This window comes from Saimiri boliviensis, chromosome 10 (genome assembly GCF_048565385.1).
Source record: "Saimiri boliviensis isolate mSaiBol1 chromosome 10, mSaiBol1.pri, whole genome shotgun sequence".
Classification (NCBI taxonomy): Eukaryota; Metazoa; Chordata; class Mammalia; order Primates; family Cebidae; genus Saimiri; species Saimiri boliviensis.
In genome coordinates, this window is record NC_133458.1 from 33,305,806 (window position 1) to 33,332,633 (window position 26,828).

At 34.4% G+C, this 26,828-nt stretch overlaps 1 protein-coding gene across 1 annotated transcript in view; it reads left to right on the forward strand.

Moving 5' to 3' along the window:
- The window catches only part of WASL (WASP like actin nucleation promoting factor), a 67,729-nt gene that overhangs the window by 22,848 nt on the left and 18,053 nt on the right, over positions 1–26,828 (forward strand). Inside the window, exons 2-7 of the mRNA XM_003921031.4 lie at positions 12,034–12,168; positions 14,748–14,834; positions 15,201–15,297; positions 18,676–18,699; positions 25,195–25,363; positions 26,081–26,123. Coding sequence (XP_003921080.1) covers positions 12,034–12,168; positions 14,748–14,834; positions 15,201–15,297; positions 18,676–18,699; positions 25,195–25,363; positions 26,081–26,123 — 555 coding nt within the window. The remainder of the gene's footprint in view (positions 1–12,033; positions 12,169–14,747; positions 14,835–15,200; positions 15,298–18,675; positions 18,700–25,194; positions 25,364–26,080; positions 26,124–26,828) is intronic.

Consider the following 26,828-nt stretch of genomic DNA (forward strand, 5'->3'; position numbering starts at 1 on the left):
AATGAGTATGGTAATAATAGTGAGTTTTCCAATCCATGAATATAACATATCTTAATATTTATTGCTAGGAATTAATTTTTCCATACTATTGTAAAATTTTGTTTTTAATTAAGTTGCTAATACATATAACTATATTGTATTTTGTTCTTGAATCCTCCAACTTTGCTAAATTCAGTAATTAGTTCCAGTAGCTTATTTGTAGCTCTATAGTGTGTGTGTGTGTGTGTGTGTGTGTGTGTGTGTGTAGTTGTGTGCACGTGCATACGTGCCAAAACTTGTGCAATCTGTAACATTTTTTTATGCACATAACCATGCTTTCTGTAAATAATGTCAGGTTTACTTCTTCCTTGTCCCCCTTTATGTTTTTTACTTAATTGTTCTTGCCTTATTTCCCTGGCTTGGACTTCCGATACAATGTTGAATAGAAGTGTTAAAGACAGACATCTTAACCTTGTTCTCGACATTTGTGGGGCAAAACAGTATTTTTTGTAAATACCTTTTATCAGATTGAGGAAGTTCCCTTCTGAGTCTAGTTTGTTGAGGACTTTTATCATTAATGGATGTTAAATTTTGTAACGTGATTTTTCTGTGTTGAATTGATCATACAGGTTTTTTTTCTTCTTTCTGTTAATATGGCGAAGTACATCAGTTTTTAAATGTTAAGCCAACCTTGCATTCCTGAGTTAAACCCCATGTGGCCATTTTAATTGATTTTTATGAATTGCTGTGTCTAACATGCTAATATTTTGGATTTTTCACATTCATATGCATGAAGAATATTGCTCTAAAATTTTCTTTTCTTGTAATATCTTTGTTTTGAGCAGGATTTTGCTAACAGGGTTAATGCCGGCTTTGCAAGAGCTTTGAAAATATTCTTCATATCTCTAGGTAATATTTAACAGTGAAATTATGTTTGCTTTAGAACACTGTTTATCATCTTTTCTTGTGACCAGAATTAACTGTTAGGGATTCTTACAGACTTAGGCGTGGTGTCTCATGTTTGTAATTCCAGCACTTAACTTTGGGAGGCCAAGGTGGGCAGACCAACCTGGCCAACATGGTGAAACCCCGTCTCTAATAAAAATACAAAAATTAGCCTGGTGTGGTGATGGGATCCTGTAATCCAGGCTATTCAGGAGGCTGAGGCAGGAGAATCACTTGAGTCTTGGAGGTGGAGGTTGCAGTCAGCTGAGATTGTGCCACTGCTTTTCAGCCTGGGCAACAAGAGGAAATCTCTGTCTTAAAAAAAAAGAAGGGTTTAGAAATAGGTTTCAGAGGCATGTGTTCTAATTTTTATCTTTGCATAGTTTTACAGTTTTCAAATTATATCTGTCCTTTTTTAAAAAACAGATTAGCATCTTGAGTAAAAGTGCTGTGTATTTTCATAGCACAGTAGTGATGGGCATACTTAATATTTATTGAGTAATAGAACATTAAATTTACATATAGCGTGTGTAGCACAACAATGTATAAAAGATGGAATGCCATCTGTTTTTAAGAATATCTTGAAAACCACAAAATTGTTCAGTTAACCAAAAGTACTGAAAATTGTTTTCGTGCTTCTGTGCTCATCTGACTTACTGACCTTGTACTTTGAAAATTATTGGGGAAAGTATATTTTTTAAAATGTATGTTGACTTTGGTGTGCTCTTTTTTGCCCCCAAACTCACTACTTCCTTCTATCAGGGAAGCTTTGAGAATTAGTGGGAAAAGTACATTCTTTTTAAAAATGTATGTTCTTTGGTATGCTCTGTTCTGGCCCCAAACTCTCACTACTTTCTTCAATTGAGGAAGCTGTTGTGGAAGCAAATTGTTGTGGCATTTAAAACAGGAAGGGAGATGCATTAACTGAGATTTTTCATCATGTCATGTAAATGTTTATGATTAATTGAAGTGCCAAGAAGAAAAGTATCATTCTTCTTCTAAAAATAATTTTAATACCACAGATTAGCAGTTTGTAACATTCTGAAAAATTATTTTAAGACAATTTTGATAGCAAAACAGTAATCAGGAAGATTCTAAGAAAGGCTCCCCCCTCCCCCCGCATTCAGTTCAATCCAGCAAATAAATGAATGCAAAATGCATATAAAATACTGTGCTGGAGGCTAAAGGTAATAGTTCAAGAGCATGTGGTCCTTGTCTTTAGAGGGTGAACAGTGTTTTGGTGAAACAGACCCCACATAGGAACTTACAAGTCATTCCATAAGTGCTTTATTGGATATATAAATGAAATATTATGAGAATACAGAAAGGAAGAAATATTTGCTTGAGGAAATTGAAAAAACTTGATTGAATGTGATATTTGAAGTGCATATATGGAGTTTGAAAAGGTTCCAACATGATATTTCAGTAGCGTGAACACCATAAGCTGAGAAGTATGTTATGTTTGGGGCCTGCAGATTATTTGGCTGCTATCCCTGATGTATATTGGGTTAATAACAAGTGTCAAAATGTTGATTGCCTCAGACTAAGAAATAGCTTGAATTCTTGAAGAAGAGTTTGGATTTTATTTTTATCAAATGGAAACCTGTTACATTTTTGAATATTAATCTGTATACTAAAAGATAATTGACAAGCATTTATGAAAGGGAGTAAAATAGAGGCAGTGTCTCCTCTTGGGAGGGGAGAGCTATTACAACACTTCAGGCCAAAGCAAGGTATAAATTTCAGATCTCACTTACACACTTGTATATAATAGCATATACATATAATGAAAAAGTGTGTCATTTCTCATTGAATTCCATTAAGATTTCAGAGATGTGAGAATATACACAATATATATACATTAAGAAGTGTATTGTTAGCTAAGCTTCTTTTTGTGCAAATAAAATGAACTAATTTTGGCTGGCTCAACCAAAAAGAAATTTTTTGGCTACCAGAGGATCCCATGGAATCCAAAACAGAATTGAACAAGGAAGTTTCAGTAACAGCAGGAGGCTGGGAAGCTCTGAGAAAAGCAGCAGGAGTTGGTGGAACTTCTCTGAACTCCAAGCCTCTCTTCCCTTACTAAGCCCATCAGTCCTAGGTCCCAGTTTAGAATTCTGAATTCTTGGGAGAGGATCTTAATTTAATTGATTGAGCTTAGCACAAGTGCTTGTCCCAGGAGAGAGGCAATAAGTCTCTGACACTGGAAGTTATTGGAGTTGGGTAACGAACGAGAAGTACCTGATATATATACAAGCCAGCAAAAATCCTATTAAAATATACTACATGATTTTTTATTGGTTTCTCACTGACCTAAACTTGCTTTAGGTGACATTGTTCAGAATATTTACTCTCTACTGTACTGAAGTGCTTTTTTAGTTATAGCTCCAATCTGAGATTTGCACATAGTGAAAGTGTGAGTATATCTTTCTTATTTTTGGAAGCCTGAGCTTTAATTGACCAATATACTGAAAATAAAAGAAATATTAGTCTTTTCATTACTAGCTTCTGTTTCTTGCCTGGGGAGAACTTTACATCTCATTTGTTTGGACCACTGCCCTTGAACCCCAGAAGTGTCCACGTAGTTTGATCATAGTATATCACACCTAGCAGGAACTGGGCAACATTCATGCAAATCCTTGGGTTAAAGATTGAGTGTGGATGCATCATGTGGTCCAAGAGGGACAGGACATTACTGCTAGGAGCTAGGCAAATACAGAGATAGTTGCATCCTTGATAGAAGTATCTTGATCATCTTCAGGGATAGCTAAAGAGGAGCCTCAGGCATGAGGCTGCAGTTGTTGCTGATCCTGTGTCCCAAAGGAGAAAACACTAAGCCTTGTAAGGGACTCTACCAAGTAAAGGATCCTGAAACTTAAACTTAATTGGCTTCATGGTAATTCAGCTCTTTTCCCAGGACGAACAACTTAATGTCTTTTTGGAGTGTTTCCCTTCATAAACGTCTTTTTTTCTCATGCACCAGCAATCCTTTACTTTCTGCAACCACTACTACAAGCTCTCCCCGCCCTGCCCTTTTCCCTGCCCCCAAATTAAGGTAAAAAACAAACCAAAAGGGACCAATAGAGAAGTAAAACTATATTAAGGATATATCATTCTTTGAGGATGGCAAATTAGGAACTGGGATGAATCACCGAGTATGTAGTAGTATATGTTGAATGTAGAAGTAGCTGATTAGGAAATTCATCCAAAGCTGTATAATATGTGACCTCTGGCAAATAAATTGAGCTCATCTGTAAAATGGGGGGATTGGATTATAGGCTTGATAAAATATATGGTGAAATGTTGGTAAATGCTGTTTGGTTCTAGAGTTCAGGAATACCCAAATGCCACTAGCAACTGTGGTAACTACTTTTCTACCCTCTCATCCCAAACTGTTCCCACAGAAGAGTAGTAGCAAAGTTAAAAAACAAAAATCAATCTCTCTCTCTTTCTCTCCCCCTCTTTTCCTGCCTCCCTCTCTGTCTCTCCCTCCTTTCCTCTCTCTCTCTCTCCATTCTACATTCACACTTTCCCTTCCTCTCTCCCTCTATTCTTTCTCTCTTGTTATCAGGACTTGGGGCTCCACTAGTAATCTTAGACATTGGGCCGGGCATGATGGCTTATGTCTGTAATCCCAGCACTTTGGGAGGCTAAGGCAGGTGGATTGCCTGAGGTCAGGAGTTAAGACTAGTCTGGCCAACATGGTAAAACCACATCTCTACAAAAATACAAAAATTAGCCAGGCATGATGGTGGGTACCTATAATCCCAGCTACTCGGGAGGCTGGGGTGGGAGACTCGCTTGAACTTGGGAGTCAGAGGTTGCTGTGAGCCGAGATTATGCCATTGTACTCCAACCTGGGCGACAGAGTGAGACTCCGTCTCAAACAACAACAACAAACTGTGGTGAGTGAGGTGGGAATCCTAGGATCCTAGGGGACCTTCTTTCCAACTTTATTCCCTGGAAATCCAGACCCACATTTCAGGTTTTACTGTAATCCAACCAAATTTGCAAGAAACAAGGAAAAGGAGACAGGAGAGAAGAGAGGAAAATCTCCTTCCACTTAAGTTACAGGGTAGGGCAGAAGAGAGCAAGCCACACTTATGAGCCTCCCTTTTTAACACAGTGTCCTCACCCATTTGCAAATGAAATCTAGTCTGTAATGAGATCAGTATTCCTCTTTGCTTTATCTGTGTATGACTGTCCTTCAAGTAGTAGAAAATTAAGGAGAATACACTAAGCCTTGCCGTTTATACTTTTAACATCTGTACCGGTGATTGTTTACTGATAATGCTAAAGGTGTGTGCCACATAATAATTTACAATTTTCTAGTTGTATTAATTTAAATCATGAGCAGTATATAAGATTGGTGTGTGGTTGTGAATGACAGCCTACTGGCTAGCACACACCTTTCATATGGCTTTTGTATATAAAGTGATTTCTTAAATGGTTCCAAACAAGAATGTGCACTGATCATGAAGGTGAGGCCTACAACTTTTATGATTTTAACCAAAAATTTGTCATAACTATACTAGTAGACGTGGAATGGAGGAAGAGATAGGGCCATTTCTTACAGGTCGTATGTCTTCTGGTATATTAAAACAATCCCCTACATCTGTTACCGGTTGTTGCAAACAAACCACCTAATGACTTTGTGACTTAAAGCAGTAATCAACATATTTCTCATTCTGTGGATTGACTGAGTGATTAGTCTGCTGGTGACTGATGTCACCAGAACGTAGGAACTGGGTTCAGAAAGGACAGTTGAAATCGGCTAGGGCCTTGCTTTCCATGTGGTCTTTGATTCCAGGTTTTAGGGCACCACTTCCAAGAGGGCAAGCCACAAGGTACAAACAAGTATTCACAATTCTTGAATTTACCAATGTCTTTTTGGTCAAAACAAGTCACATAGACAAATCCGCCTAAGTGGAGGAAGAGAGAACTTACAAGAACTTGGATCAAGGGCCGTTATAGGAATGATGTACTACTGTACCACATCTCCAGTCAAGGTTTCCAAACTGTATATGGCTGTTTATCTCTTTAAATCACAGAATTTGGCGGTGTTTTATATTACTTTAACATTAAATCTGTGTCTTCATTCCGTGCCACTCTTCTCTTTCTTATTCCCCACTCCACACAGTTCACCAAACTTTCCTATCATTCTTGAACTCTTTGTTCACCTGACTCATCCGTCAGGTAAGATGTCACTTTAGAGAAGCCTTTCTACACTAGTTAGATTTTACATTTTTCTTGCATACTAATTTTTCCTAGTAACATTTGTAATAGTTATTAACTCCAGCCTCTCCATTAACTAGATGTTTTATAAAGTGATTGTATATAAAGTGATTCTTTAAATGGTTCCAAAACCATTTTAAGTGGTTTCCAAAACCAGTACCCTGTCTAATTCATTTTTGTACTTCTCCTCATCTTTATTCCTGTCCTCACCCACAGTTATCCCAGTCCCTGGTACATAGTAGGTTCTTTATAAACATTTGGTGAACAAATGTGTCTGGCACAGTAGTTTTCTTAAAAAGCTGCTAAGATCTAAAAGATTCTTTGTGTTTGGTTCCTAAGGTAGCAGCTGTTTTTATCTGGCTCTGTTTTTTCTTCACTTTTGGGATTCTGTTTGTTACTTTTTGCTTTTGTGGTTTTCCTCCTTCATTCCTCCAGCTTTGCTTTTTAAAAAAATTAGCTATTTCTTATGGAGTTTTTTGTCATTGCCATGTTCTTTTTAAAACCTGTACTGTTTTTGTTTTCTCTTTTGTTTTCTTGTTAGAAATTACCAGGGGATAAGATCCCTTCTTTCCTCAGTGAATTTTTGTATTTTCTTTTCCTGGATAGTTCTTACTGATACTCACCACTCAGGAGTTCTTGTTCCCTGCCAGATACATTGTGTTTATCTTTTAAATTTATGATTTCTGCACTGGGTTTTGAGGTGGGCAAATAACAGGTGTTGCTACTTTAACTCCTTGAGATCACTGCATAATTAACTATAGGAATTCAACCAAATTCTTTGCCATTTCTTTACTTTTATACTTTCTTTTATAATATATAGATTAAAATTTTACAGTCATCTCTTGGTATCCATGGGGGATTGGTTCCAGGGCCACCCACGGATACCAAAGTCCACATATACTCAGGTCCTTCAGAACCCACCCATATGAAAAGTCTGCCCTACTCTTACGTGGGTGTCTCATCCTGCTAATAACCGTATTTTTCAGTCCACCTTTGGTGGTCGATGCAGAACTCTGCGATACGGAGTCCTGAATGTATTTAGTGAAAAATATCTGCATGTAAGTGGGCCCATACAGTTCAAACCTGTGTTGTTCAAGGACCAGCTGTATATTCAGAGTAATAATAGGTCAATTCATGTGAATATATCATGAGAACATCTAGAAATGTGTTTAAATCTTAGCTTTTATATAATAAGAAAACTTAGAATGGATTTTCTTATCTTAGTTTTCAGACATTTGAGGCCAAATACACACTAAGACACATGTGTACATATAAGAGTTGGAGTATTTGACTGTTAATCTAGGCCAACATGATCATGGAAGAGATTTTATTTTATTACGTCATATGATTTTTTTTTTTCCTCCTCACATTTAGTGTATTTTGGCTATTTATTGAAAATATATTTTTGGCCAGGCACTGTGGCTCACATCTGTAATCCCAACACTTTTGGAGGCCAAGGTAGGAGGATCAGTTGAGGTCAGGAGTTTGAGACCATCCTGGACAATATAGACCGCATCTCTACAAAAAAAATTAGAAAATTAGCAAGGCATGGTGGTGTGTGCTGGTAGTCCCAGCTACTCAGAAGGCTGAGTGAGATAGGAGAATCACTTGAACCTAGGGGTTTGATTCTGCATTGAGTTATGATCTTGACACTGCACTTCTACCTGGATGACAGAGCAAGACCTAGTCTCGAAAAAGAGAAAATATTTTTAAATATTTTCTTTAACAGCATAGTATATTTATTAGATTATTAAAAATAATTATGGTAGACAGCTATTCAATATTAAGTCATCTTATTATTTGTTGTAGGCAGTTGATTGCTAAAAACAAGGATCCCTGTGACTCCTAGTATTTTCTAGTCTTTTCCTTGTCTAGCTGATTCTGTAGTCCAAAAAACACCTATTTTCCCAATCTAAAATTCTTATTCTGACCAGTTACATAATGTGGTTATTCTGAAAATGTGAAAGGAATTTAAACAGTAGAAGTGCTGAAATGTTTGTGGTTTAAGTCCTACTCAGGATAGAGTGCCTTTTAAGAAAGAAAGTTGGTATACATATAGTGGGAGCAGGAGGAAACAGCAGTTTTCTTGGTTTTGGGCCGTTGCGGCAGTGGCTAACATATATAGAGGCAGTAATGGCTCTGAGGAGAGGACCACCTTCTTGAGATTGCTGTGGTTATGAAAGAGAGCTAAGCATCATACATTTTAATGAATCATTTGTTCTTCTTAAAGTTAGAAATAATTTCATACTTGTAGATACAGTATAAAGAATTTCCATATATCCTTCATCCAGATTTGCCAAATGTTTATTACATTTACCATGTTTTTTTCTCTATATGTATGGGTATACATGCATGTTATTTTATTCTGAATAATGTGAGAAGTTGCAGAAGTAATACCTCTTAATTTCAGGCTATATATCCTAAAATCAGAATATCCTAAAATCTCTTATTATCATAGTATCATTATCAAAATCAGAACATGCAGGGTTTTTTTGTTTGTTTGTTTTTTATTTTTATTTTTTTTTTTGAGGCGGAGTTTTGCTCTTGTTACCCAGGGTGGAGTGCAATGGCTCGACCTCGGCTCACCGCAGCCTCCGCCTCCTGGGTTCAGGCAATTCTCCTGCCTCAGCCTCCTGAGTAGCTGGGATTACAGGCATGTGCCACCATGCCCAGCTAATGTTTTGTATTTTTAATAGAAACGGGGTTTCACCATGTTGACCAGAATGGTCTCGATCTCTTGACCTCGTGATCTACCCGCCTCGGCCTCCCAAAGTGCTGGGATTACAGGCATGAGCCACTGCGCCCGGCCAGAACATGCAGTTTTTAACACGTTTGTTCACTTGGGGACAGAGTATAGGTGGAGTAAAAGTATAAGCTTGCAAAACTACTTTAAGTGCTTATGGGAATTGCAGCCTTTTTAGTGGTCAAGAAAGCAATACAGAAAATTATTCTGATTTAGAATAAAATCAGTGGAGTAACAGAGTAACACAAGGTACATAAACAAGTACTCTAGAAATGTGAGGGAAAAAAAAGCAGTCATTTCAACTAAGGAATCAGGGAAATACTTCTCAACTGGTGCAGAGTCAGGCTCAGAGAGGTGGAAATGCCATGCAGAAGGACAGCGGGAGGGAATTCACTTCGTAGAAAACATCCCCCATGTTCTTCCTGCCCTTGACCATCAGAGTTCTGAGAGTGAATATGTTATTACAGTTACTCAGTACTGAAATATCAGGAATACACAAGATACGACAGGTTCTGTTTGTACCAAAGTCGATACTGTCCTTTTTCCCCCTTTTAATTAGCAGATTTTAAACTTAACATTATTAGGCTAATAAGAAATAGATTTCCCTTCCTAAGCCCTTGTTCTTAGGTTGTTTTTCATTAATATCTTCTTAATTACAAAACACAAGAAGGAATGGAATTGATTCATTGCAATTACCTAGAAGAATGGAAGGAATGTTTTTAAAAACTTAATTAAGTCACTGTCAATCTGGAATTTGGTTGTTAGTTACTGTTTTTATATTGTCTAGCATTAATATACTGTATTAAATGTACACTAGTTACCCTCATATTCACTGTAATTATTCTGAATTAGTCAGAAAAGGCCTTACAAAGTACTGTGGTATCTCATTTTCAGACTGATACATAGAGGTAAGAAGAAATGAAGTAGACACTTAGACTGATAATAAGAGTACAGCAGATTTTTGAAAATCCAGTTACTGAAAATTGCTTTTCAATAGTTCAGTTTTTTAGTTTTAATACTGTTTATACTGCAATATCGTGTCTGTGAAAAATTATAGCATTGTTACTCTTTTTTTCTTAAGCAAGTGTTTTAAGAATTTAAAGGTTTATATGTTGTTTTAATTTGGGTTTTTTGTTTTGTCTTTTCAAATTCACATATATAACCACATGAGGTTTTACAACATGAATATTTAGTCCTTTGGCTAGCAAGGAGATTTTCATAATGGAATTTCAGACCCTATTAATAACTTCTTTTTTTGCAAGCTGTTCCTGATCTCTGGTGTTTAGATCTTCATTTTGGTACATCTAATTTCCTTAATACTTTCCTTTTTAGAAATGAATGTATTTTGACAGTACCATACTAAAAAAGGCTTTAATTTAATTTATATGAGTTATTTTTAGAAAATAAATTTGCTTGTTTGATTTTTGAATTCTTCAGGCTGATATTTGATACATTTAGATAGTGTATGCAGGAACAATTTTTCTGAAGTTTTCAGTGCTGGGGTCAGAATGCATATGGTGCTATCATCCTGAGATTATTGTATACTTGCAAGCATAGGTATGTTTTGAGCAGGCCAAAAAGTATCCTGCATTCCTCAGTCTCTCTCAAACCCAGTGACCCAGTATACACATTTTTGTTTCTAAGTTATCATAATTTTTAATGACTCTTGTAGAAATTTTCCCACTTCTTTATGTCCTGCTCAGTACTGTGTATGAAGTTCAAGGTTGGGTTTGGTCTAATGTTAAAAATATAACATTGAATGTTGTTATCTGGGCAAGTCTTTATGAACTTTTGATCCTAATGGTGCACTGATCTTACATTTCTGACTTCAGTATTGTTACAAAAGATTCATGCATATAATTGTTCTTTGGAATTCCTCTTACCGAAAGAGGGCAGCCCTCAGGTATAGTTAAGTTAACCTAAAACAGCGCATCTCTAAATCTTAATGTGGTCTATTTTGTATTAAAAAGTTCAGATTCCATTGAACCAGAGTACCACAGTTACTTAATTGGTTCCTATTTTGAGTTATTTCAATTATTCCTCTTTAAAATAAAATAATATACATATGAAATATTTTTATATTTACATTAAAATATGAAGTATTTGTTATATTCTAAATGATTTCCTTAATTTCCAGTTTTGAAGTGAAATTACTGGATCAGAAAATATAATTATGGCTTTCAAAGGATTTCTAAGTGTTTTATTAGTTTATGTGTATATCACTTTTGTAGAAACTAAGGTTGAATACTTACATGCTAGGTTATAAAAGAAAATTTAGAACAAATTTAGTTTATACCCTTTCATGTTATAGGAGGAAGGTGGCAACACGGTGTACTGGAAAATCCTCATGCCCTAAAGTGTCCATTGCCGGTAACGAGTTAGCTTCCCTCCTATACACCTGAAAGGGTTTTAAGGACTATCCTGGGTAAAATTGAGACAATAGTCACTCATACCTTTTTCATATCTTCAGTAGAGCATTAAAACTGTGAGGCGCCTTGTGCAAATCACTTGCAATCTTAAACTCACTTTAGAAAGCAGATATTATAGTCTGCCTTCCAGGATGGTAATACTGCTTTCAAGTTTGATTCAGTTGTTATCTAAGGTGTTTAACTGCTTTATAGAAGTCAGCCGTTACTAATATTACTACTTCATTGCTTAAATGTTTACTTTATTGGGAAACAGTATAATAGGGGACGTAAGAATACTAGATTTGAAGTCACAAATTACCTGGACTTGGAATTTTAGATGTGCCATTTAGCTATGTGGTATTGGGCAAATTACCCTCTTTAGTGTCAAGTTTCTCAAGTATAAAATGAAGTTGTCATAGTAATAAAAATTAAATGAGGCTATATTTAAAAGTGATTAACACATTTCCTAACACATTTTAAGCATCAATAAATGTTAGTTTTCAGTAACTGTTATATGATTATTGTATTAGTTAATTATTATTGCATAAGAAATTAAAAAACTAGTGGCTTAAAATAACAATACATGTTTATTATCTCCTTGTTTCTGTCAGTCAGAAATTCAGCGGTAGCTTAGCTGGGTGGTTGCAGTCAAGCTGTCAGCAGGGGATGTGATCATCTACATATTATTTTGAAACTAAGCATTATAAATTTTATATTTTGCAGACTATGTCTTCAGCAGTGGTGCAGTTATATGCAGCAGATCGGAACTGTATGTGGTCAAAGAAGTGCAGTGGTGTTGCTTGTCTTGTTAAGGACAATCCACAGAGATCTTATTTTTTAAGAATATTTGACATTAAGGTGGGTTTTCTTTTGCTTTTACTTTAAACTCGAGGTGATTAAGTTTTCTGTGTCAATTATAACTTAGATTTGTTTATCCTTTATGTGATATTTAAAATTGTACATAAACTAATATTAGAAGAGTGAAGTGGCCGGGCTTGGTGGCTCACACCTGTAATCCCAGCCCTTTGAGAGGCCAAGGCAGAAGGATCACCTGAGGTTGGGAGATCGAGACCAGCCTGACCAACATGGAGAAACTCCGTCTTTACTAAAAATACCAAATTAGCTGAGTGTAGTGGCTTATGCCTGTAATCACAGCTGCTTGGGGGGGCTGAGGCAGGATAATTGCTTGAACCCCAGAGGTGGACGTTTTGGTGAGCACAGATCGCGCCATTGCACTCCAGCTTGGGCAACGAGAGCGAAACTTCGTCTCAAAAAAAAAAAAAAAAGAAGAGGGAAGCTTGATTTTTAGATTTTGGCAGACGGAAATCATGACCATATGGGAGCATGTCCTAAGCCAGCATGTGAATAGTTTTCTAATTTATCTTTCTACTACTACCATGCATTAAGACTTTTTTAAAAATTATGCCTGTTGGGTCTTGGGCTTTCTCCACACACTAGATTTTTTAAATTATACTGTTATTCTATCTTGTTCGTTATAGAATAGCACACATACTCTCTTCAGGGAACAACAAAATAATATTTTAGCTCAGTATGTACTATTATTGAGCCCAAGTTTAAAACATTTCAGTATCTGTCAAAATCTGTTTCCTACTCTCATGTTGTTTTTCATGATAGATATATTCAGATTTTCATAGCTTTATATCCCTCACTCCCAATCATAAATCACATTGCTATAGATTGGTTACCCTTTGTTATGTACTCATTTCTTGCAGTTGTCATAAAACTATCATTTTGCTAAGATGAAGTCTCCATTATTTTTTAAAAAAACCTTTCTGTAAGTAAGCCTCCATGATTAATACTTACATGCGGCAATAAGTGTAATGAGATTTTAATTGTAAAAAAACTAAAACTGCCTCTAAACTCCTGGGCACTAATATGATCTGAATAATAGTCAGAGATTTTTACACTCTGGCCTCAGCTTTATTTGTAAAATGAGATAACAATATTTGGTCTGTTACAAAGAATTTCACTGAGATTAAATAAGATCTCAGTTACGATATTCGGTAAATTAGTACTTCTTTTTTGTTGTTGATTTATTTCTTGAGACAGGGTCTTGCTCTGTCACCCAGGCTAGAGTCACAGCTTACTGCAACCTTGATCTCCTGGGCCCAAGCAGTCCTCCCACCTCAGCCTCCTGAGTAGCTAGGACTACAGCTGAATGCCACCAAACCTGGCTAATTTTAGTATTTTTTTTTGTAGAGATGGGATTCTGCTGTTTTGTCCAGGCTGGTTTCAAACTCCTGGACTCAAGTGAGCCTCCTGCCTCAGGCTCCCAAAGTGCTGGGATTACAGGCCTGAGCCACCAGTCCTGGACTAAATTAGTGCTTAAATTAGTGCTTCTTAATGTCTGCTTCCAAGAGAGTTGAGCGATATGGCATGCTCCTGTCACTAGCAGTGGCTTACTATGGCTTACTAAACACATACTATGTTGGGGATGGGGATTCTAGGGGGTGGGGAACACATACATAGTTTGAAAGAAATCCCTAAGTGCTTTGACATATTTCTCATAGTCATTGAGAAGCACTATTCAGAAATGGCATACCCATATTGGCATACCGCTCCACTAAGAAGAAAGGAATTCCATTGCAGTGGTAATATAATGTGTGAACAGTGGATTTTACATATTTTTTAATTGTGGTCTAGATAGAACCTTGCATTTCTGAATAGGGCAATGACTTATCTTTCTCTAACCACTTATTTCCAATTGTAGATAACTACTGCTGAACACTCATTAATTAGTCACCTTTGGTATTAAGGTTAAACATATTTTTTGTACTATGGCAATAGATATGGCAGTCATCATGACACTTGTCCATAGTTTAACTTTGATGCATTTTAATTATCAGTCTCTTTCTGCATCATGATTACTACTACTTATACCAGTATAAAATTAGAAGGCTACTCTGTAGAAGTTAAAAATTTGAAGATGGTTAATGAGCAGTACAAGGAAGATATATTTGACCCTCCCGCATCTATAAAATTGAGAAAAAGAACATAAAAGTATCCCTGTAATATATTTGATAGTACATCATCTAAGTATTGCTGTTGGAACTGTGCTTTCGTAATCAGTGCATGTACAAAAGTATGCATTCTTTCTATGTAGCATCGATGACCTAGTAATTATTCTGGTTATGTGTTTGACCAAGTAACTGAATTTGGAAATAGTTGGTTAGTGAGATTATATCTTAGCTGAATTAAATTCACTTAATATGTAGGTTTGATGAAAGATAGGTTATTCAGTGTTACACTTTTAAGATTACTGATTAAATTATATGACACCACTTGTAAATGTTATATGCGTGCATGTAAAAGTTATTTTTAATATAAAGTTATCTTAATAGGAGTCATCTGCTTCATTTTATTCCTAGAGATTATGTTTTGGTAGTTCTTTTTAAAATATTTTGACTTTTTTCTAGGATGGGAAACTATTGTGGGAACAAGAGCTATACAATAACTTTGTATATAATAGTCCTAGAGGATATTTTCATACCTTTGCTGGAGATGTAAGTCATATTTTTCTTTATCGCCATCTTTACTTTTCTCATTGCTTGCCTTTTCTAATCCAAATTATTTATAGAGCCTTAATGAAAGATCAAATTCACTGTACTATTTTATGTTTTTGCTGAAGACGAAATACTCAAATTAGTATTTGTGTCTGCTATGATGGGTAACTTCTCTAATAGTAATCTTTTACTTGACCTTCTCCATGCTTTTTGTGTTAAGTTATTCAGATCATAGAATAATGTCTTACCTGCTAGTAAAGTTAACCTTTCCTTCTTTAGAATATACTTCTATTGCTCGTTGTTTTTATGATATAAAGCTAAATTTGTACATTTTGTTGTTTGCCTTTTTTGATGAAAATATTTCAGACTTGTCAAGTTGCTCTTAATTTTGCCAATGAAGAAGAAGCAAAAAAATTCCGAAAAGCAGTTACAGACCTGTTGGGCCGCCGACAAAGGAAATCTGGTAACCCTTTTTTTTTTCTTTTTTAAATTACTTATATTGAGCCAGCAAACTAATGCACATGGGACAAGTGTGGTCCACTTCTTGTTTTGTAAATAAAGGTTTATTGAAACTCAGCTGTATTCATTGGTTTGCATGTTGTCTTTGGCTACTTTTTTTTTTTTCCCCACAACACAGTTAAAGTAGTTATACATAGTTAAATATACACAGTTAAATAAATGGTCCTCAAAGCCTAAAATATTTACTATTTACAAGAAAATTTGGTGGTCCTTACCTTAAAATAAATAATATTTTTGTTAAGAACTATTTTTTTTAGATTTACTGAAGGACTGATTTCAATAACCTTTTTTGTTGATAAAATTTCATATATATTGACTTTTAATTTGCATTTGTAATAACATTGTAATATAAAGTTTTAAGAGTATTTTATACTTTGTAAACAAAGACTTTAGGCAGGCTTAGAAGCAAATAAGCAGAGTTGCTAACAATATCTATAAACAATGCCTTGTCTCTCTATTTTGTTCTTAATACTGTATACTATAAAACCCATAAGGAACTTAGTTTAGTGTGTGAGACAACTCCAGCACATATAAAGCAGTTATAGAACAATGCAGGATAATGTTAAGCTTTAAACTGATTGGTATGGAACTATTGTTTGACGACAGTGTACCAGGCCTTTCTTTTGTAAGTGAAGAAGAGTGACTAGGAAAGGAGAACCTCTCCAAAATCATCTTCAACAGATCAGTTTCCGGAGAAAGAACATGTGGGAGTTGACATTGACAAATAGGTGCCCTTAAAACTAGCCATGCCCATATGTACTCTTTGAAAAGTCTTTCTGTACATCCAGGGGTACATGTTACCCCAATTTAAAGATCACTGTATTTAAGGTGTGCTTTACCAATAAAAGGAAAAGGAGGCCAAGAAAAAGGAAACGTATCTGAAAAACATCAACATAAAAACATGTTCTCTCTACTTTATATATGTTTATTGTTATTTTAGTAGGTTTCCAAGAGGGAGATGAGGTAAAAATGAAAATAAAGTGAGCTTAGTTGTTGCTTTACTATTGCCATCTTACGATATTCTACTCATAATGAGTGAATAGGAGAATTATTAGGGGCCCATTATTTTTGTTATTTTTGGGGACCAATGGCATTTACCACTTGATTTCATGCTAGGAAAGGATTTAATGCTGTGATACTGAAATTCAACTTTAGGAATAATTCAATGCCTATTTCAGTGGCATGCCGTGGTGGTAAGCCAGGAGCTTTCTGGGTTCCTTTCAGTCAAAACATGACATTTTCAGTGTACAAAAGAGTAAAACTATTTCTGAAAATATAAAGTAATTGGTTTTAGAATTGGTAAGTTAAAGGTGTCTTTCACCTGGCACAGGAATTCTATTTTATATGGTTTCTACATTTTTAGGCAAAGTGTTCCAAAACCAGAAAATGATAACATTAGGAAAGCAGCTGAGTTACTTTGGGGTAACCCTTCATATTGAGTCAAACTCCATCTTTACCCTTCTTTAACTGAGACACATGGTGTCCAGCTTGTGGAGCAACAAAGAATTCATCTATTTAATTTTCCCAACAGTAGTCATTTAGTAGCGGAAGCCACCCATCCTGTCCTCCTTGTTTTCTTCTCATATTTAGCCTAATCAGTCCTACTTTCTTGAAACATTCTTATAATACAGTTTATAGTCTTTTTCATCTTGAGTACTGTGCTCTGAATCTACAATAGCTTTGATGTCTTTTTCAGCATATGGTATTCAAATTTGAACACAGTACTCCATTATGTAGTCTGACCAATACATCCCTTGATTTAATTAAACACAGTTCTACTAATATTTCTAGCAAATGCCTTATACCATTATCCCCCATTCTGATTTGTTCAACCAACCATCCCCCCTTTTTTTCACATATATTGCCATCAAGTAGGATGGTGTCATGTATCTAATTGCGTCTTAGAAGGTATACTCTAAACCTTTATATTTATCTTAGTATATTTTCCTATTTGTGTCATCCACCAGCTTAAACATGAGTACATAAATAACATCACCTTGGAAATTGGTGATTGATAGGTATTGATACAGAGAGGACTTGCTTATTTCAAACGTTTCAGAAAGCTACTTAATCAGATTGATTATCAGAGTAATACAGTTATATATCCCATTGCTAAGGTTTTTAACTTGTCTACTAAATAAATCCTACCGATTTTGGTTTATGGTCATTTATAAGCTAATTATCTTATTGCATCATTTATTTATATAATTTCAGTGAATTTTATGTTAGAAAATCTTTGGAAATTACATTTTTTAAAAATCCTTCTACTTTTGAACTTTCTTAAAGCCGAAATAGTGTTTTGGTATTAAGAGTATGAATGCAATACTGGTATGTAATCATGATATGTAAGAGTATGAATGCAATTAATTGATGGAAACTTCCCAAATTTTTCTCTTACCTTATTGGTTGTAGCTTTCAGCAGTTTTCTGGTCTGTCTCAGTGCTTAGAGCTCTGAGTATTCTCATTCCCTTTGTGCTTTCATCCAGTCTTACGGGTCTGAAAACTCTATGCTGATGATTCCCAAAGTTTTGTCTTCAATACTGACACAGCGTCTCTGACCTTCAGAATAGTTAGGTGGGAGAATAGCCTTTAGACTTAACATGTGTGAGGAGAATATTTGATCCATGTCCTATATCCTGAACCCCAACCCCACTCACCTGTTCTTGTTCTTCTACTAATTTTCCTTGTCTCAGTAAAAGGCATTTATTCCATCTTATCTCCCAGGCTCACCATGGTTCGTTATAAATATCCTATCAGAGTCTTATTGGCTCTGCTTTCAAAAATATGTCCTATCTGACCACTTTTTCTGCTACCATCCTGATCTGTCAGATGGACTGCCACACTAGCTCTCTGACTGCTTCTTCTCAATCCTTTTTACTATCTCTTTTCTATGCAGTAGCCAGAATAAACTTTTAGAAATGTAGATTAGATTATATCACTTTCTCTATTTAATTTAAAATTCTATAAGAGCATCCTGTCATACACACATAAAATCTGTAGTCCTTAACCATAGCCAGTGGAACCCTGTATGATCCAGTCCCCAACTTTCCTTCTGACTTGTCTCCTTTCACTGTGTCTCTTGCTCACTCCAGTCCAGTCTTCCTGAGGTTCTTTCACGTTGCACCCTCTTTGGGGCCTTTAAATATATGGTTCCCTCCTTATTTTATTTAGATCTCTGTTTAAATGTCAGGTCTTCTGAAAAACCTTTCTTCGTCACTCATACATCAATTTAGGAATGAGAGTTTAAGTGAATTTTTTTTTATGTTGATGTTACATATATTTAATATATTTAATAACGTTCTTCTAATTTATTTTCTAACAGAGAAAAGACGAGACCCCCCAAATGGTAAGCTTTTTGGTAATTATTAATCTTTTAAGATTTTAGATTACAGTTTAATCCTTGTGGTAACATGTACCATACATTAGTAAGTTATATTTAGTATCTATGATCAAAGTATACAATTTCTTATGTTCTCATTTTTAATTAATGACATGACAAATGAGACTTAGGGAACAATATTCTTCGTATTTTTCTAACATGAAGAAAGAATACTTAGGGTGAAGATGAAGATCACTAATACTTAAATCTTAATTCTGGGTTCACATTTGACTAAGTATACAATCTGACCTTAAAATTTTTCCCAGAGGCAGTACATTTTGTCTAGCATATTTGTTAATTTCCTACTTTAAGATTTATCCTTTATTCTTATTTCAAAATATTATTTCACACTGTTTATGTGTTATATGAAGCCCCTTTCAGAATGAACACCTACTGCTGTAGTATATTTAGAACTAATTTAGCTGCATATAATGCTCTTTAATTTAATAATGATCACTTGAAGTATTATGAATTCATTTTTTAAAAAATTGAATACCAGAGAGTAAAAGCAGAATACCAAGATGTAAAAGATAAGGTCTTAGGGGTAGAAATTCTTGCCCTAGACTTCATAAAGTCCCTGAAATTATGTGCCAAATATGTTCTTTTCTTTGGAGAGAGAGGATCTATGGCTTTCATTGTATTTAAATGAGGTCTCCGATTCTATGAAGTTAAAGAACATTCTCCATGACGCTTCATTATAATAGAGAAAATACCTGCTTCTTTTTAAAAGCCTATCTCAGATCCTCTTATCAGAACCTAGAATGATTATTCAAGGAACAGTTACATACAGACTTCTTAATATATGATAGCTATTGGTGATTGTTGGGGTTTCTTTTAAAGATATGTTGCCTTTTGATTTTGTTCTTAAATTACTTTTCCTGATATAGAAACATGAACCAGATGTTGCTGTATTAAATTTTGGGTTATTTACCTTACTAGTTTTTTTAAATGCATGACTACCTTCAGTAGTGCTTAACAGGTACCAAATATTGTATAGTTTCACTTCTCTTTTGAATAGAAATTTAGTGCTGCTGTGGGAATTGAGGCAATCAAAACTTAGCATAGTGCTTAATAAATGTTAGTTATCCTGATGACGATAATGACAATAATAATAGCAACTACTATTTAATGATCTTTTACTACCTGCCAGGCACTATTCAGAAACGTTCTGAAGTCGCTCCATTATCTCTCTTTTATAGATAAGGAAACTGAGGCACAGATAGGTAACTCTCTCATGGTCTCATAACTAGTAAGTAGTGAAGCAAGATTCAGTATCAGATGATTTGACTCTAGAGCCTGGCTCCTTAACCACTGTTATGTCAAGGTGATTTTGAAGGCAAAACTGAGACACAGGGTAAATATCATGTCTCAGGATATATAAACTAGTACATACATGGCAGAGGCAAAAGAAACAGAGGCAGCTGAGTTACAAGTTGTTCATCTGTGAACTTTTAATGTAGTATTAGAAATTTTCTTTGATGTAAGCCCGGTGTGTTAACCTTTTTGAATTTGTTACATTATTTTGAGTTTGGAGAGTATTGAGTACCAACAAAAAAGACTTTCTAGTAGTGCTATTCAAACACTCTGGAGAAAGTACCCCAGATTTTAAAGTGTAGATGCTGTAGAAATAATAGAATTAAGGTTGTAAAAACATATATCCATGTTGGATCAGTTCCAGGATCCCCCCACCATGGATATAAAACTTTACAAACACTCAAGTCTGTGATACAAAATTACATAGTATTTGCATATAACTACACATTCTCCTATATGCTTCTGATCCTCTCTAGATGACTCATAATACCTAATACAATGTAAATGCATGCTACATAATATTTCATCTTAGCCAAAAGACTGAGAAGCGGTGCTGGGTAAATAGTTGTTATACTGTATTGTCTGGGGAATAATAGCAAGAAAGAAAGATCTGTACATGTTCAGAACAGAGGCGCCCATCCATTTTTTTTTTTTTGATCCCAGTTGGTCGAATCCGTGGATGTGTAACTCATGGATATGGAACTGTGAATATGGAGGACTGACTGTACTTTATTTCTCAAAATCATTTATAAAATAAATTTCTGAAGAGGCACATAGTTTCCATGAATAGATAGAATTTTCAAATTCTTTATGTAACAGTGTTTTTTCGTAATTTTGTTTCCCCACTAAGAGGACCACTTAGAATTAAATGTAGTTTCTTTCTCTGAGTTGGCTATTGGTTTTACATCTTTAGTTTTAATCATTTGGTTCAGTGGTTTCAGACCTCATTAAATAAATGGAGAGTTTTTTAAAATAGTGTTGTTAAAGGGAAAAACTATACAGCATGTATTACCAATACTTGTATACTTATAAAATATTCATATAATATGGCATTAACATGTTATATACATAAAGAATAAAATAAATACTATCTTTCTTTCCTCACTAAATGGAGACCACTGTTTGGGAGGCAGCATTATTACTATACTGTATTTGGTGCACCACCGCTAGGTGGCAGTGGTCCCCTGGACCATGTCCTGCAGTAGCTATGCAGGTGCTTTGTCCCAGATCCTTATTTAGATTATCAGTTTACCAGACCTTTTCAAATTGTAACTACTAAAAAGATACTTTACATAGAATTTACATACATTCCTAAAATGCAGTTCAGTATCTTTCTTATTTATCTTTACTTACTATCTATCTTTACTTACTTAACTTTCTTGCTATCTATTGGTCAACTTCACATTTTAGCATATATACTATCCAATGATTTATTTTCAGCTTCATGACTGCCTTGACATGCGAGGCCTCTAGGCCACCTGTTTTTCAATTGTTTTACCTTGGTGAGACTTCTTTGCTCTTTATGTGATTAATGGGAAACTTGAGTTCTTTTAGATTCAAAATTAACTAGACATAGCTGTTCACAAGAATATTTAAAAACCTTTTTCTGCAACGGTTGTCCTTAATCAGAAGGAGATAATTTGTCATTTGTTTTTTGAAAAAGAAGAAAAACAGCCCCCCTTCATTATATACGTACATAGTAGTTGTTCTTAGGATGAGTATAATTTCATAAATGAAATAATTAAACTTTACTAGAAATGACTTTAGTGTGTACATCTGTTACCAAATCTTTTATATCCTTTATGTTAAAAAATGGCTCTATACCTTAAATAGGTTATCACTTCTTTTTAGTGTGTCACTTGAAACATACTCAGTTTGGCTTTAGAATACCATTTTAAACTTATTTCCTGACATCTTCAAACTCTAAAGTAAATAACTATTGTCAACAGAAATAACCAGGTAACTAAACTCTTGAATGTATAGGAATCCATTTTTTCTAAATTCTGGAAGTTGTTAGTGAACATTTATTGAATAGTTGTTGGACCATAGACCAACGAAACTGATAAATTGATAAAGAAATAATGTATTATGGCATTTGTAAAATTAGCAGTGTCATCCCCTTTGTGGTGTCACTTTCATGTAAGAGGTAGAATAGTTAATTGGAAGAGTAGTAGACTAGGAACCAAGATACTGGAGTACACGTTTTCTTCTGTCACTAATTGCATGACTTTATAAAGATAACCTGACTCTTACTGTCCTTCGTTTTCATTAATGGAAGGTGATTTTGAAAAGAAACTAATTTTACATTTAATACTAATTTTCTATTTATCTCTGTAATCTAGATTTTTCTATATAGACTTACTTAAACAATGTTTAACTAGTACTGATGAAGTTCATCTATAATGACTTAAAGAGATCATGTTGATGCATAACAATATGTCCATGCCTGATTTTTGGGTAGATGGAAGAGGAGTCTGACTACAGTAGGAGTTATTCATTCCACATAACACCTATATTTGTCCTTATCCATATTCTTGAATCTTCTTCAGAGATAGCTGAATTACTTTCTCTAGTGAGTTATAAATCAAGGTTATAAGAAGCTTATCTTTCAAAAATATACTAGCTTGGATAATTTAAATCATTAAACTTAACTTTATGCAACTCTGTTTCCATGTTAGTCATCTGTAGTATAATAAATAGGTGGCTTTTACATAAGCTAAAGTGGCAGAAAATATTTTTCTTGTTTTTTGCTTTTATGTTTTACTGGTGAATCTGATTGTTCTTTATAGTTGCTGTTTGACTACTTAGTTCAGGAAAGATCTTATGAATAAAGAGTTCCTAATTCTAATACTCCATATTCTGTCTTAATTCTTAAATTTTACTAAGATACAAAGATAAGAAGGTAAAAGTTATTTGTAGCATCTTATTGTGGATAGTGTTGCTGATACTGATTGGTAAAGATAAGTTAGAAGGAGAGGTGAGAAAGGAAGGAATGAAAAGTAAAAGCAGACCACCAGATAAGTCTATGAAGGTCTGAGTGTAACCCCAGTTCAACCTTCTAGCCCCCACATTATGGGTATTCTCAGAAAGTACTTTATTTTGTATAACTACAGTAAATGCTGAAATCTGGTGCCTGAACAACTTTGAAAATTCACATTCTAATCTCCTAATCAGGCTTTCAGGTCATTCTGTATTGTTTAACTCACTGTTACTTCTTGATCTAATTTTTCAGAGTATTCCTGGACAATGAAAAAGCTTTTAATGATTTTATCCATATTATTCACTAGCTTTCATTTTTTTTTTAATCAATATCAGCAACTTCTCTTGAAATTTTTTAATGAAATTATACATAAAACTTTGGGATTATTTACATATTATATTTATATATAAAGAGTTTGAATATTAACGGGTAAGGGTTCAATTTTGGTAATATTAAATTTTCAAATTATTTACTTTTTTGATGAGGTGACATGGCTTTCATAAATTTGTTTTAGCTCTGTTTTGTCTTTAATAGTAGAGTTGGGGAAAAATAGGTTATATACAGTTTACCCATGTAAATGAACATTTTTTTCCAGATAATTTTAGTAAGTAGGATATATTGGTGATTTGGGGCATAATTAAAGAATTACAGTCAAATTGGAATTTAAGGATCACCTAATATACATTAGCCTTGAGATTTCTATTTGCCATTTATTGATTATGTTGGGGATCCCCAAGACCATCCTCAGAGGTGGTGATTCACCCGAAGGACTTACAGGACTCAATCAATATATAGTTGTACTCATGGCAAAGATTTATTATAGTGAAAAAATATAAAACAAAATCAGCAAAGGGAAAGACACATGGGATGAAGGTGGAGTAACAGAGGTTGCACCTAATTCCTCCAATAATGAATTGTGACAACATGTGAAATGTTGTCTAAAGGAAAAGTTTGTTTGAGACTTGGTGCCCAGGGTTTTTGTTGGAGGGCTAGTTACATAGATATCCCCCTATCTTGCAGTTACCAAGATTCCAGACTCCCAGAAGGAAAGTTGATGTTCAACATAAACTGCATTGTTAGCACAAACAATTTAAGCACAATAAGCCCACCTCATCAGGAAATAGTGGGAACCCTATCCAAGTTCCCAAATGGGTCAACTGAGGGCCAGCCTTGCAGGTGGCCCTTTCTAAGGAGAGCAGTCTCAAGTGTGCTGTGTTAAACTCTTTTCTACACAACGATGTTGGTACTTCATACATTTTGGAAGTTGTTGTTAATGTAGTCACCTCAGAGGAACTTGGTCTCATCGGAGGATTTGTCAGAGAATTATATATAAAAATAGGATCTTGAAGGAACATGTGTTGCCCTTATAGTTGAATTTTTAAGAAATTTTTCAGTTGAATGCTTTGCATACAGACTTTCATACTTTTAAGATCAAGAATTTTATTTTGAATTGTAAGACAAGTTTTGTGCTACATTTAGTACCACTTCTGAAGATACTATTAATAATATGGAAAGGTCCCTTTGATATTTTTACTGTTGATTCTTGCACAAGATGAGTGCTTTGAGAATGTTTGCATTTTTAAGTTTTTAAATTCTGTACTTCTGGTAGTCAAGGCGTATGTGTACTGGTGGGGAAAATATCATTGGACTTAAGTATGCCAGTTTTGGAAAAAATAGTAATAATTTTGTATAAGTACCCTTTTTCCTCTTGACTAATCAAGTTGAAGCAAAGAGTTAAGCCTATATTTTTTGTTAAATTTAAAACAAAGTAGATACGTATTTTATTTTCATTATCCTTGTTATGAGATATGTTTCACTTAACCATTGAGCAATGTGTTTGGTATGAGGCTATTATAATCAAAATTTAACTGATCAGACTAATTATATTTAAATTCTAGCTGGAAGTTCATGTTCTTTATGAAATTTAATGTTATAAAAATGTAAGTTTGCTTTAAAATAGTGCATCTACATTAATTTCTTTAGGAACTTACAGGTTTTAGAAATTTAGGCAGCACTTTATGAAAAAATTAATGTGCAAGTTTAAAATAGAAATAATTTATAATAAAGTGTTCCTACTTCAGGAAATAGATTTACATTCTAAATTTGTGGTTAGATATCATTGTTATCTTAAATTAATCCCTTTCATATTATTTTGGTTTTATTTGCAGGTCCTAATCTACCCATGGCTACAGTTGACATAAAAAATCCAGAAATCACAACAAATAGATTTTATGGTCCACAAGTTAACAACATCTCCCATACCAAAGAAAAGAAGAAAGGAAAAGCTAAAAAGAAGAGATTAACCAAGGCAGATATAGGAACACCAAGCAATTTCCAGTAAGACAATTCTTTTGCTCTTATCTTCACTTCTGATTTACTCATGGCTGCTCTTGATTTTTAACTTGTTAAAAGATTTTCTTTTCCTCTTGGGAGGGTACTTTCATTCATCACTTGAATACCTTTTTAGCTATGCACTTGATTAGCATTTTTGTGTGTGTGTGTTTTAAGGCAGTTGCTTGATAGATGTTATTTGTACCTTACAGTTTATTTACTTTTTCAACTATCAGAAAAGAAAAATTAGATGAAGTTGTTTCTTCAGCTAATTGTTGGACATAAAAATGATTTCTCACTTTGCTCTATAAATAGCACTTAGGAATTTTCTACAGATACTGCCTAGGGGCAGTAAAAAGCTCTGATATTTATATAATATATTTCAAGAAGTTTAATATGCATTATTTTATTTGCTCATTATGAAACCCCTATCCTTTCATATGTATAATGCTTGGACTCTTACGCTAATTTGACAGTTAAGGAAATAGATGCTCAGAGAGATTGTCCAAAAATTTTAAGTTTCAGTTAGTGGCAGAGTCAGGGCTAGAATCCTGTTCTTCTGACTCCTTGTACATAGTTTTTATCATAATATGGTTATGTTTGTGAGAACTGTTAGTTCAGCCAAAAATTCAAAGCCAAATATAGATTGAGTTTCATATATATTGTATTTATAATGCCCTTTGTGAATTTTGTTTTTCTAATTCTTTCTATTTTCTATTTTAGGCACATTGGACATGTTGGTTGGGATCCAAATACAGGCTTTGATGTAAGTATGTTTTCAAGTCATATACATTATAACTCTAAATATGTGGAAATATATTGGCCTAGAATTTTATTTTTATTATTCGTTTTGGGGTTTCTAGTATCTATTTGAATGTGTTTTGTGTTTTGTGTATATATACAACCCATATTATTGTTATGTCATTCATGGCTAAGTCTTTATTAAGACTTAGACAGTTTTGTGTACCTTGGCTTTATACACTGTATAAATAAAATCCTTGTGCTTTGAAAGCCAAGAGAAGAAAATCATTTCTGCTAAGTAATAATTTCAGAGGAATGTATGCCAAAGTACTAGAAAGGAATATAATCAAATTCTGAATATTCAGTTGTTGAATTATCTAGATTTTTTCATTCTCCTATTCTTTTTGGCAGTTTTGCCATTGTTTTATAGTGCTGTGAAACTGCTGGCAAAAATTAATCAGTTTGGATACATTATTTTAGAGAGAAATTTGTTTTGTCATTGGAGTAAAAAATCCTTTTGGTTATTTTTGTTATAGCTACAATGTTAACTCTGCAAACATACTGAGCACCTCTTTGTGCTGGGCATTGTGCAAGGTGCTTGGAATTACAGCAAGATCCTTGCTCTCAGATTTTCTAATTTACTTTTTTTGTGTTTATTCCTAATTTTACATACTTACTTAGGACAAGGTGGAATAGATGAGCATTGGAGATGTCTGAATTATGAATAGGC